Source organism: Dipteris shenzhenensis, chromosome 32, assembly GCF_047967505.1.
Source record: "Dipteris shenzhenensis isolate YYH24624 ecotype China chromosome 32, Dip_SZ_1.0, whole genome shotgun sequence".
In the NCBI taxonomy this organism is placed as follows: Eukaryota; Viridiplantae; Streptophyta; class Polypodiopsida; order Gleicheniales; family Dipteridaceae; genus Dipteris; species Dipteris shenzhenensis.
The window spans coordinates 9,370,649-9,385,086 of record NC_141627.1 but is presented as its reverse complement, the minus strand read 5'-3'; the positions used below and the strand labels follow the sequence as shown (position 1 = coordinate 9,385,086).

General features: G+C 45.1%; 1 protein-coding gene across 1 annotated transcript in view; it reads right to left on the bottom strand.

The window, feature by feature from the left end:
* The window catches only part of LOC147880276 (uncharacterized), a 64,998-nt gene extending 50,820 nt beyond the window's left edge, over positions 1-14,178 (bottom strand). The window contains exons 1-2 of the mRNA XM_087371070.1: positions 13,991-14,178; positions 13,208-13,300 (exon numbers count right to left, since the gene is read on the bottom strand). Coding sequence (XP_087227196.1) covers positions 13,208-13,300; positions 13,991-14,065 — 168 coding nt within the window. The 5' untranslated portion in view covers positions 14,066-14,178. The remainder of the gene's footprint in view (positions 1-13,207; positions 13,301-13,990) is intronic.
* Positions 14,179-14,438: the final 260 nt, after the last annotated feature.

The following is a 14,438-nucleotide window of genomic DNA, read 5'->3' as shown; positions in this document are numbered from 1 at the left end:
AAACTTGACAATACATACTCCCTTCGTGACTTTCTCTCCCTAGCCTACAGGCTGTTTTTCTAAGCTGTTCTCATTCCAGCCCCATTTCCACACTCTCCTCACCCCAAGGGAGCTTCAGAGGCATCAAGGACTTCATCTACAAAAGGGTCAAGTGATAGCTATAGAGAGAGAGTGCCAATGCTGATCCCAAGGGAAGGGATGTAAGAGAGGAGCTGCTGTTGTTCCATAGGTGCAGAGAAAGGCAGATTTCTGCAAGGGGAAGGGGCTGGAACAGTAGAGAGAGAAATTCTGCAGTGAAAAGAGAAAGACTGCAACAGGAGAGAGAAAGGGACTGTGGCTGCTCCAAGCTAGGAGAAGGAGAGAGGATGCTACTGTTGTTCCAGAAAAGCTGAGAGGGGGCAGATTTCTGGAGAGGAGGGGCTGAAACCGTAGAGAGAGTGTGTGCTGCTGTAGAGAGAGAAAGTGCTACTGAGGTGAGAGAATGGCCTGGGGAGAAGCTGGCTACACCCAAGGAGCTGGAGAGGTTCTGCTGCATCAACCAAAAGGAGGGAGAAGAAAAGTGACGAATTTTCATGTAAGGAATGAAGGGGAGAGGTCTTCTTTTATAGGCTCAGCCCCCCCCAGGCCCAGAGTGGAAGGTGGACACTTGTCCCAGATTTTTGGTGGGCTGCAGTCCCAAAGAGGACAGCCCACAACCTGCCCCAAATCTACCAAATTTGGGGCCAGACACTTGGCCTGCATGCCCTACCACCTGCCATGCATGCTACCACATGTGCAGGACAGGTGGACTGACCTGCCAGCTCAGATTCCATATGGCAGTCTGCCACGTGTCATTCCCAAAAACCCTAAAATTTCAAAGTTGTCAGAATTCAATTCTGATCGCACCCACAAATTCCTAGCAGCTTGGACTATCTACTGACATACTCTAAGGTCATAATTGAGCTATACTGAGCTCATTTGTTTGTCGTCTTATCTTGTATCTCCATTACTCTTGGCATGCTACCAAGCCCACATCCAAAGCTCAGGGAACATTCTCTTGAATGGTTCCTAGGTCAGTATGCAATCTGTGCATTTGATTGGTCCCATGTTTGGGTACTCAGGTGGGGTGTGGTTTCTAGATGTCCCTCTCAAAGAGAGGCCATCACTCTTGTGGGTCACTAATGCCCATAACCCCAAGCAAGGGGGTCCACCTTCAAATGCTAGACCTAGTCCTCATTGACCGTAACTGAACAGTAGGAAAACATTTCATTTCTTAATAAGCATACTATTGAAAAACAAAAAGAAATATTACCAAGCAAGTGAATACATGTTGTTGAAGCAGGATGACATTCCCTCCGTCTTTCATTTGGTTGTCCTCAACTAAAATGCTTCCTCATAAGCATCCAGGATTTCAGGACTCTCCTAAAATGTAGCTCTGTCCACCCATTGGGCATTGGTGGATGGGAGCCCTCTGAACTTCAAAAGGTACATCTTGCGAGTCATGCCTCGACGTCCCGTAGTGAAGTTATGCAGAATAATTTGCTCTTGGATCAACAAGATCTCGGTGTCCTCTACTTCAGGTGCATCATCCAGTGTGGGCTCTTGAGGTGGTTCCCCAATGAAGGGTTTCATCAAGCTTACGTGGAAGACATCGTGGATCTTCCAATGCTCTGGAAGTCTCAATCGGATTGAGACATTGAATGGCTGCTCGAACCGTAGCATAAGCAGAGTCATAATCCTCCACGAATTGATCAGGGGCAAAGATTTTCTCTTTTGTTTGCATGAGTGGAGTTTGATAGTGGTGCTTCCAAACATGTCACATCTTGCAGACAGTTGTTTCATTCTTTAGCTGATGCACCTCAAGGGGGGACTGTCACATGTGCTAATAATGCTTCATATGCTATAAAAGGAATTGGAGATGTGCAGCTCACATCCATTTCAAGCCATCCTGTTACTCTGACAAATGTTCCTTTTGTGCCTGGAATTGAAGTCAACTTGATTTCAATTTCAGCAATTGCCACTTCAGGTTTCAGAGTTATTTTTGATGGCTACAGATGCCTAGTTTATGATCTTCGTGATGACAATGCCATAGTTCTCACTGGCACTTTGCAAAAGGGGCTTTATCACCTTAATCATCACTCAACTACACTTTCTATTGAAGCATTGGCTATTTCAGATTCACAGCTTGTTGAAACTCATCTTTGGCATGAGAGAATGGGCCATCTCAATTATAGAGCTCTTGCAAAGCTACATTCACAACAGATGGCAAATGATGTACCTCAAACTCACACAGTTTCCAAACATGTGTGTGAGGGTTGTCTTTTGGGTAAGATGCATCGATTTCCTTTTCAAAAGAATTGTCCAAAACTCTCACAAAGGAAATTGCAGCTAGTGCACAGTGATGTCTGTGGCCCAATGAGAACAAATGCCATTGGGGGGTACAAGTATTTCATGACTCTCATTGATGATTTCACAAGATATTACTAGATATATCCTTTAAAAGCCAAATCTGAAGTTTTCCTATGCTTTCAGAGATGGCTGAATATGGTTGAGAATGAATCAGGAAGCAAGCTTATCACCCTCCACACACATAGGGGGGGGGGAGAGTATATGTCAAAGGAGTTTGATGCATTTCTGTCTTCACGGGGCATTATTCACTCATGTACTACTCCTTACACTCCTCAGCAGAATCCTGTTTCTGAAAGGAAAAACAGGTCCACAATGGAGATGGCCAGATGCATGCTTAAGGCCAAGTCTTTGCCCAATAAATTTTGGCTTGATGCAATAATGTGTGCCAAGTATGTGCAAAATAGATCACCTACACGAGCATTTAGACTGTTACACCTTATGAAGCATGGAAAGGCAGGAAGCCTTCACTTTCACACATGAGAGTTTTTGGGTCTCTTGCATATGTTCATATACCATCTCAGCTGAGACATAAGCTTGATGACAAGGCAATCAAATGCATATTTATTGGTTACAGCCAGGAGAGCAAAGGGTATCGGTTATACCAACCAAATACTGGCAAGATTATTGTCAATAGAGATGTAATCTTTGCTGAACATTCAGCTTCTCCTCTTGTGGACTGCAAAGCTAAGCCAGATGTTGACATGTTTGATGCCTTTGAATCTTGGTTACCTCTGCCATCCTCAGAAGAGGACTTTGACCAGCAACATGAGCCTCCTGCAGGCCCTCCACCAAGCAATAATCAGCCACTACCTCATGCTGATTTGCAGCTTTCTCTTCCGGCACAAAATGATCCCACTATTCATGATGCAGTCATTGAAGAAAGAGCTGTCAATAGACAGCAAAGGCAAGTTCCCAGATGGCTTCTTGATACATTGAGGAACAGCAAACAAGATCAGCCTTTTGCTGCCCGGACAAGATCAGGGAATAGACAGCATGGTCACTTTCTTGAGTTTGCACTCCTTGCTACAGCTTGCAATGAAGAGCCTCTGTGCCATAAAGATGCTTTTGACAGCAAAGAGTGGATGGATGCAATGAGAGCTGAGTTACTTTCCATTGCTAAAAATGACACATGGGAATTAGTAGATCTCCCTCCCGGCAAGCATGCCATTGGAACCCGGTGGGTCTACAAATTAAAAAGGAAATCTGATGGCAGCATAGATCGATACAAAGCCCGTCTTGTTGCAAAAGGGTATGCCCAACAACAAGGCATTGACTTTGAGGAGACATTTGCTCCCACATCTAGGATTACTACCATTAGATGTGTCATTGCCATTGCAGCCCATCATCATTGGCAAGTGCACCAGCTTGACATTAAAATTGCTTTTCTTCATGGGGATCTGCAGGAAGACGTCTATGTCACAAAACCTCCTGGCTTTGAGGTTGTTAATTCTGAAAATAAGGTATGCCGGCTTAGAAAAGCACTTTATGGTTTGAAGCAAGCACCCAAGGCATGGTATGCCAAAATTCATGCACACTTACTATCCCTTGGTTTTCAGAATAGCCCCACAGAACCCACTCTTTATGTCCGCGGGAGTGGATCTGATTTTTTAGTGCTGATTTTATATGTGGATGATATGCTCATCACGGGCCCAGATACTCAGCAAATTGCAGCTTTCAAGGCTGATTTGCAGCAGGTTTTTGAAATGTCAGACATGGGACAGCTCCACTATTATTTGGGCATTCAGTTTGCTCATGTTGAGGGGGGTATCATGATGTCACAGTCCAAGTATATTGGACAGCTCCTTGATCGTTTTCAGTTCTAAGATTGCAAGCCAATCTCTACTCCAGTAGACCCTAGCTTCAAATTCTCAGCTCATGATGGGCGCCCACGCTGTTGGATGCCTTATTTATTTGTGTCACACCAGACCTGACTTGCAGTATGCGGTATCTCAGCTCAGCAAATTCATGCACATGCCCAGTTCACAGCATTGGCAGGCAGTGAAGAGAGTCTTCAGATATCTCAGAGGCACTCAAGATTTAGCCCTCTTCTATGGTGATCAGGGTTCACTTACCATGCATGCTTACACGGATAGTGACTGGGCAGGATGTTCCGACACCAGAGTGTCACATACTTGGCAATTGTTTTTTGCTTGGCAATTCATGTATCTCTTGGCTCAGCAAGAAGCAACCAACAGTTGCCACATCTAGCTGTGAGGCTGAGTACAGGGCAGCTTTCACCGCTACAGTAGAGTGTGTTTGGCTTAGACAGTTACTTACAGATCTTGGTATTCGCCAGACATCCTCCACTATTGTCTACACTGACAGCCAGAGTGCTTTGGCCATTGCGCGTAACCTAGTGTTTCATGCGCGTACCAAGCATATTGAAGTTCATTATCATTATGTTCGGGAGCGGTTGTCAACAGGAGACATAGAGTTGTCCTATCTTCCCACAGAGGACAACATAGCATATATGTTTACAAAGGCACTTCCTCGTCCCAAGTTCGAAGTCTTCCCACAGGCTTTACACTTGGTTCCCTTTGTTACATGATCTGACATCCCTTGTACATTCATAGGTGGCTATATTCTTTTGGATGAACATGTGCCACCATGACCAGAAAATACCATGTATTTTGAGACATTTCCAGAATACTTCAGCCCATCCCATGGAGGGGGGTTTGTAGGCCATCTTTTGGTGGTTCTAGTGATGCCCTATAGGCCATGGTATGTGCCTTGTAGACATAAATATGGACACTTGTAGAGTAGTGCCTTTTAGGCCACATAGGACACTTAGTCCTATGTGACACCTAGGACACTTAGTCCTAGGTCTAGGTACTTGTAGCTTGTACTTCTCTTTTTCATTATCCAAGTTTGACGTGACGGCTAAGACTTGTGCGACACTTTGCTACCTGCACTCTCTCTCTCAATCGATCCTACAAGAGCAGGGCGGTGCTCTAGAAGGTATCTCATGCTTTCTCCGTTTATCCAGGTAGAAGGTCGACTTCTGGCATCAGATGAGTCACTCGGTGTGTTTGTCTATAGCTGTGCTCTACCCTCCTCGGTTTATTGGGGGGATTGTTGGGTTTGTTAGCATCAGTGAATGGTAAACCTTGTAGGGTTGATTAGGGTGGCAGTGAGCGGCCACTTGGCATTATTGCATGCATGCATGGACATGTACAAGAGCAGAGCGGTGCTCTAGAAGGTGTCTCTTGTAGAAGGTCGACTTCTGGCGCGTCACTCAAAGGTGCTAGCTGGTGATGGTTCATTGGAGCACATGGTCGGCAATTCTCCCTCTCTCCTGCTCGTCTTGGCACCGTTATATGCGGCGTCTTCTTCAAGCTTCTTTTTATGCTGAATGATTTGAGGCGTGTCGCCTTTTATCAGAGCTATGTGCTCATATAGCATTGTGGAGTGTCTCGGCCTGTGTGGCTCCTACTGTTGTTTGCTCAATTGTGTGTCGATATCATAGATCTTCTTGTAAACTACAACAAGCTTGGTCGGGCTAAGCAGTTAGATTTCTTGTATGTACTCTATTGTCCCAGAGTTTTTGTCATCTTTTCAAACAAGATCATTACTTCGAATTCATGTGTGCATTATTGCTTCTCATCTTGAGTGAAATCTCATACTCTAATACCAATAGGAGTTTGAGATGACAAATTTGGGATCTCTCCATTACTTCCTTGGGATCGAGGTCAGGCAGAACAAAGACAACATCTTCATCTCCCTATCGGGAGATACTGAAGCGATTCAAGATGATGGACTGCAAGGATGATGTGACACAGATGGAGGTCAAGCAGAAGTTGAGCTTACACGACTCTCAGATCTGGTAGATGCCAACAGGTATCGACACTTGGTGGGCAATCTGCTTTATCTAACCAACACCAGGCCGGGCATCTCCTTTGCCGTTGGGCTGTTGAGTCAATTCTCTGCAAAACCCAAAGAGAATCACTGGAAGGCAAACCTCTATCTCTTCTCAGAGGAGGGTAAAAGCCTGGTTCTGATCCCATTGTGTTGACGATCTAATCCTTACCGGTGACCATACTAGGAAGATCTCTCAGGTCAAGAAGATAATCATGGAGAAGTTTGAGATGACAGATTTGAGATCTCTCCATTACTTGCTTAGGATCGAGGTCAAGCAGAACAAAGACAACATCTTCAAATCCCAGGAAAAATACTATCGGGAGATACTGAAGCGGTTTGAGGTGATGGCTACAAGGATGCTATGACATTAATGGAGGTCGGGCAGAAGTTGAGGGGCACTGGAGTCATCTATGCGGCTGGCTGAGAGTGGGGCCCGCATGGCCTGGTATGCACGCATTTTCAAATGGTTTGACAAACATGGCATTCAGATGGATCGTCTCTCCCCCTTCTAGTACTCTTCTTCTTCATCATCCCTTTAATCCTCCACTTTTTTCTCCCCCACTTTTTCTCTCTCTTTGTCTTCTTCTCCTTCTCTCTCTCCCCCTCTCAGCTTCCAATTCATCTCACCATCTAGGGCAGGCCACATGAATGAAATTCACCTTGTTTGGAAAGTACCCGATTCGCCGTTTTCCTTTGAATAATGCCCCTTGATCCAACAGGTGGGATTGGCTTTCCGCCGACCCCCGTTGTTGACTGATCGCGGATCTTCATGGGTATGAGTTTTCGAAACCAGTCAACGTATTTCGCATGAAGCCATTTATAGGGATGCGGGAGCCTACTTACCAATCGGGAGATCCGGAATAGTCAGGACTCAGATGTGTTGGTCAGGGAAGTTTTCGGAGGGATGATGCTTTTGATCCCTAGTCCCACGGGATGAGATCAACCGTATCATACGGTTAGACCTGCTCCAGCTTTATACATCACCAACAAGGGACCAGGAATTCCACACAAAGGCTAGATTCTTTTGCGAACATTTCTTGAGAGTGTCAGAGGATGAGTGATCATCAAACTCCACTATCTGGAGGACAAGTCTCACATGCCCTTAGGATTGCCATTGGGCAAATGTGAGTCTCATCCCATCAGCTAAGGATTGAGGCAGGAAGAGCCGCAGGCACACCTAGGGAGTAGCTGATCTGCAAACTATGCACCTTGGGTGAGATAGAGACAAAGGAGCATTTCTTATGTACCTGCCCAATTACTATGAGATCCGAGGATGCTATCACTACCTCTTCCAGGAGGACCTTGGATTTGGGCCTCTCTACAAATTGATTCACTTCTAGGACCATGTCTACGTCAGGCTCTATATGATGGAGATGAGACATCGTAGAGAGACCCTTCTACGTCATATCACAAAGCGGGACAAGCCTGCTCAACGGGAGACATGAGCTCAACAACACATCACAGACTTCTACACATTCGAGTATGCTCCTGGGCATGTCACGAGAGAGGAGGAAGAGATCGACGACATAAGGGCAGCATAGACCAGTGAGATGAGACGACGACGAGGAGGGATACAGGTAGAGACGTAGGAGGCACCCACGATGCAGTGATAGACCAAAGCACGCACGATGGAGGTCCAACCCATTACAGCTCTACTTGGCGAAGACCCCCCGAGCAAAGGCGTCACTATTGATATGGCACACCGAATACAGAGAGCTCGGAGACCGAGCCCCCCACCACAGCGTGAGACGACCAGAAAGACACAGATACAAGACATTTTTGCAGCTCACAGGAGAGCCACCATGGCAGCTAGATATGTCTTCTAGCTCCTACTCTAAGACTAAATCTAGCTATTAGTCCCTAGTTTACGACTTGGAGTTTGTGTTTTTGTATTTCTGATTTGAGTCTAGTATTGTACACAGCAAAGGGTCTTAGTGAGCCCTTTGCCTCAGCCCTTTGTGGCTTGTATGAGCATGTGTCATTCTAATAATGTACTTTGTCTCATACGCCCGCAAGGCCTTTTGAAGACGTTAATACATCCTCTCTCTCTCTCTCTCTCTCTCTCTCTCTCTCTCTCTCTCCCTCTCAAGCAAGGAAGATTAGGAAGAGGGAGAATTATGACGGTGTCAAGCCCATGGGATGAGTGTACACACTGGATTGAAAATAGGAGTATGGAATTGTAATGGCACATTATGGTCTAACCCAGGAGGTTTCTTGGAGACATATAATGATAGAGATATGATCTTTTACACCGAGACGCAAAAAAGCCCAAAGAGAGGGCTGCCCACAGTAACAGGATACACATGGGAGTCAGCTCATAGGAGGGAGTTGAGGAGAGATAGTAGAGTACGAGGCTCCAGGGGATTAGCTGTCCTTTTCAAATCACACTTGAGACCACTCATATCTGTGGTACACAGAGAGAAGCATACACGACACATGTAAAAACGAGTTCAGCTGCCACATGCCAACCTATCTTCATTGCGGAGTGTTGCTTCCCTCCAGACACGTCATCCTATGCAAGAGGTCACTACAGATGGACGCAGCCCATCTGAGACGATCCATGATGACATCACGGAGTTCTCCAGACAGGGAGACACCCTCCTACTGAGGGATTTCAATGCACGGACAGGAAATAGACAGGTGAGCCTGCTTGACTTCACAGATGACAGAGATCCCCATAGTCCTGGAGCTAGATGCAACTAAGCTCGGAATACTGAGACACTCTGCAGATGCCCCATAGGTGACAGGATATGGACGACATCTACTTGAGCTAGGGGCATTCTACGACTTGATCATCTAGAATGGTCTTCAAAGATGGCCATCACCTGGAAGACTCACTTGCTTCTGCATGGCAGTGGGTCTAGTACAATGGGCTACCCACTAGGCCCACTAGACTTTGTCTCATGGATACACGACATCATCATACCCCCCTCCTCTGGATGCGTCAATTTTACGAGCAAAAACCTATGGGCAGATTTATTCGAGCGTGTTTTTCAAGAGATTTAAAAAATAGTATTTCTTAAGGAAACATGGTATTTTCACTTTTATTTTATACATACTAGTCACTCATTCATTTTTACATAACATAAATCTTCTTATTCATAGACATCCGTTTGTACCCTTGTTATTACCTTAAAAAAGTATTGAAAAATAATTTTTTAAAGAAACATCCCTCATAATCACTCTCAATGTAATAATATTAGACATAAATAATTATTTATTAAACACATTTATATCATATGGCAATATCTTTCTAGTGTTTTTATAGAATTAATAACAAGATATTTATGGACATGTTTTTAAAGAAGTTTAAATTACTATAAACAAGTATTAACTTGGGCTTAAATATCACTTTCATAAAATACATGTAATATTTAATACTATATATGCAAGATTTTCCAAAATATAACTTCATCGATGTGCTCAAATGGGGCTTTCCGATCAATTTGAGTGGCTGAATGACTATATTTGGACATTGGATGTGAAAGTTATGTCACTTTTAAAAGTATTGTCCAAGGTAGTTTCACTGGAGGTAGCGAAACTACCTTGGAAGACTACTTCAAAGGGGTTTCGCTAGCGAAACTACCTTGATGTCTTGCTTCAATGAGTTTTCTTTGGAGAAGCCCTTTCATGAAGATAGGTTGAGAGAGGTTTTTCAATGTCACCCCCTATTAAGTGAAAGTTGTTAAGAAGGATCATAAGGGAATTTTCATGGAGAAGTCTACTCTACATGTGGGTTTCTTCAAAAGCCATCCCATTCTGTTCTCACCATTCCCAAAGATTCACGTAAAGATTCGTGTATAAAATAGGCATTGCTACAATACTTTGCATATTTCTAAGTGAAACTATGTTTACTTCCGATCCATTTTTGCCATATTTTTACATAGTTGGAAGCCTTTTTTTTCCTTTGCTCGGACGCTCCGAAGATTTTGCTCGGAAAATGCTCGTCCCCCCCCACTCTGAGCTGACCACTCATACCTGGCCTTCCATATCTCTACCACTATGCCAACCACAGGGAAAGCTCCCCCCGCGCTTGCACGTATCCAGATTCACTTTGACCATGCTCTCGACCTAGTGTATGTGAGTCACCTAGCCAAGGAGCTTTGGCCATACTTGGGAATGATATAGACCTCGTTCGTGTCTCTGACACCCTTGTCTCAGTGGTACAAGACATTGCCACCAGATTCATTCCCATGACCGGATCCATGCGGGTCCAAGTTGGGAAGATGCCTAAAAACCCTTGGTTCGACGACAAGTGCAGAGAGGCAAGAGCACACCTCACACACGAGCGGGCCTTGGGTCATCTAATGTCATCTGAGGCGCAGAAGATCTTTCAATGATTGACACGTTGTAAGAGGCGAGCCTTTCTCACACACAGGATGGATGAAATTCTCAGATCTTTTTGAGGAGGAGACCCGACCACTGGGTTGGGGTTTCTATTGGAGGGGAAGCCACCGAATCCCATCATTGACCAAGATGTGTGGCACAAGTATGCATGTTCCTTCTATGATGCCTAGATGCAGACACCGCCGGACATGTCCTCTGTGCCCAAGCCCACCACCTATCACTAGTTCACCACACAGATGTATGGGTGCACTTCGTCGATTACAATCGGAGAGCACAGGATCATGAGGGCCTACGGACTAAGCACTTTGCACATGGGCAGGAGGTCTTCGCTCCAGTCCTAGCACAGATGTTCAACCGGGCTGTCACAGCTTCCCACTTGCTTGGAGCACCACCACTATTGTGCCGATACACAAAGCAAGGGACCCTATGGATACTGGGAACTACAGTACCCTTATGATTGGCCATACGCTAGCCAAGATTTATAGATCAATATTAGAGAGGGAGCTCAGCAATCATACAGAGACTCGGGGGCAACGGGCACTAGGACAGGCAAAATTCCAAAGGCAGCATTCTACCCTAGACCACATCTTCACCCTGAGGGCCATCATTAAGGAGGCGCGGTCTAGACACCAGAAAGTCTACACATGCTTTGTAGACTTTCAGAAGGCTTTTGACACTATCCCACGATCCCGCATGATCAGGAGACTATAGGAGATGCAGATTCCAGAAACACTGATCTGAGGGGTGATGAGCCTCTATGAGTCAGTCAGAGGCAAAGATCGTGTCCCAGGTGATCTATCGGATTGGGTCAAGAGTACGATCGGAGTGAAGCGGGCTTGCCCCCTCTCACCGACCCTTTTCGGGCTTCACATTGATGAGATCACTTCCTTCATTGACAACCTAGGAGGCAAGGGATCATTACTGGCCGATCTCATGATACAAATATTGCTATACGCTGATGACATAGTCCTTATCTCGTCCTCACCGGAGGGGCTGCAGAGACATTTGGAGGCCCTAGAGGTGTTATGTACAGAGAGAGAGACTTGACAGTCAACCTTGGGAAGACCAAGGTTATGGTCTTCAACACCTCACACGCAGTGCTCCGTCGACTCAGCTTCATTTATTGAGACGAGCCAATGGAGATAGTGCAGTCCTACACATATTTGGATATTTGGGAGCAGTCTTCACAGGACCCCTTTTCACTATGACCCATGCAGCCAAGCACGACTCACACAGGGACGGGGTGCTCTAGCCCGGTTGGAGAGACAATGCTTCCAAGCACACTTTCAAGATCCACCTAGCTTTTTGATACACTAGTGCGACCGACTGCCATGTATGCAGTGCACCCTTATAGGGATGTGATCTACCGATGGCATAGTGGAGGAGATTTGGGCGGCTACAGGTGACTATGGGGTCTAGGATGATTCGGAGTAAGCCCTCACTCCCACATGAGATAGTGCAGGCAGAGTTCACCATGACACCACTGCAGGTTGATGCCATCTTCTAGAAAGTGACATTCCCCATTGACTCGAGCCACATAGAGTTGTTCCCACTGACTCACGCGGCCTTATGTATACCATCTTGTATTTGTTTGGAGGTTATGACCTAGCAGACCTAGAGGGTGTTTCCTGGTGTTCTGCTGCAACTATTGTATGATGAGCTGTTGCAGATCCAGATGGGTCAGATGATTGCTAGAGCGGGATTCCAGGCACCACAGTTTGATCCTAGTAAGCTATTGGATGCCCATTGTTTCTGGAGCACAGTGATTCATCAATCTCCTGTCAGTCTACCAGTATTTGGACAGCTATTGTACACACTTTGATGGTCATTTGGTTGAGTATGCAGGAGTCTTCCAAGGTTGCTTCTGCCAATATAAGTTTTTTCCTCAGAGAGTGGAGAGGTTGTCCCTTCTTCTTGAAGGGCACTACAAGTTTTACATGGTCTTTACCAGGCTTTTTTGTTGAGTATAGCTTTGACTCTCTCCTATTTTTTCTCATGCTAACATGGTATGGAGACAGCTGAGATCCACTCGCATCTCCATTGTTTGAAAGACTGAATTGCAAAGATTGGATGGACATCCAAATAGCCTGACAGGGTGTGGCTAGACTATAGGTGAAACACAAGCTGAGAGGGTATTTCAACTGTAGCAACGAAACGAGGGCCAGTAATTGGAACACTTGAAACAAGAGCCCCAGAAAGGGCCAAGCATAAAAGAAGAATACTTTCTCTTCATAAGAAGCATTGTTTTGAGAAGTCAATATACTTCTCCTCAAACATTCTCTTGGCCTCCATTGAATTTCCCTTGTGCATGCAGAGCAAGTGCATGCACACACGTCTGCATGTGCGTGAGCATGCGTGCATGAGAGAGAGAGAGAGAGAGAGAGAGAGAGAACGAGACATATCTAATAAATTGAGAAGTATTCAGATATGATACTTGACACTGTTGCAATGTATCGCTCTGGCTGTTCAGACTTTTCCAAGTTCAACAAACACAGCTTCCAATCTATTTTTCGCTATGCAGACATTTCCAAGCACTTGATGAATAGCTTCAGATCTTTCTTTTAAAGTCAAAACTCCCGAGGATACTCTCAGAATTCACGAGGCAGCCACGCACCACTGAACCATCTGGACTCCTAAGAAGGGCCCCTGCTCCAGCTTTGCCGGGATTGCCTTTGCATGCACCATCAAATTCCAGATGAAACAAATCCTGCAGCAATAAATAGATGCAACTATCTGATAAGCTATCAAAACCACTGATGCCATGAAATAAGATAAGAATTACTGCATTCCATCGATCAAGCAAATTATAGGCAAAAGGGAAGAGGGTGTGTGTGTGTGCGCGTGTGTGTGTGTGTGCATGCGTGCATACATTATTGAGATATTATAACATGTATTTTGTGCTACAGGGTGCTTAACAGGTACTGAGTTACTCCAGAAAATTCTGAACAAGATACAAAGATTAAGTTCACATTGAAGTCTCTTACATAAACGGTATGACGGGACATACATGCGACAAAAATAGCAATGGCATGTCCCAATAGCGAGACTGATCAGCTTCAACTCGTTTTCATTAAGCAGCGCCAGATCAAGGACCAGTTCTGATTGGGCTACTAAGATGCATCTGAAAAGGTTTTACTTTCTAATATACAGAGGCGCAAAAATACAGATACTGAACATAGTGATTTTAAGCTCCATTGAGACCACCATAATTTATGCGTCATTGCTTAAGTATCCTATCTGATCCAAACAAGGCCGCCACAATTTGACAGGCTAGTAGGTATCTTCTTGTGTGAAAGTTCCAGTGTAAAATGGCTACGAGTGTTGTATTGAACAGAGATTATTGCACTACAGAAATACCATTCTTTGAAAGCAGCTGCAGAGGCTCATGGCTACATACCATGGAATCGTTTTCCTTGTTTTCCGAAGACGTGTTGCAAACGACTGCTGCACGAGGCTTCTTAGGACGAGCCATATAAGATAAAGTGCTTCAATTCATCATGAAAACGATTGGTACTGCAGAAAAGTCGCAAAGTGAGGTTGCTGGGATGAAGCAGCTGAGCTGATACTCAGGAAGTTCATAATTGAATGTAGTTTATTTATCTCATGTTAACCCCATTATTTCTTTTGGACGTTTAGGTGCTTAGAGCCTCACCCCACCACATGGCACGCCCAAGGATCATGGACCCGCAAGATTGCTCGCCCACGTCCAGCCCACAGCAGATGCATTCAATGCACCATGGGTAGTCACATGGGTCAACATTGTCTTTTTACACTAAGGGCCGTACGTGCTTGCCTAAGCAAGAGAAGGCATTTGGATTACACACCAAGCGGACGAAATAAACCAG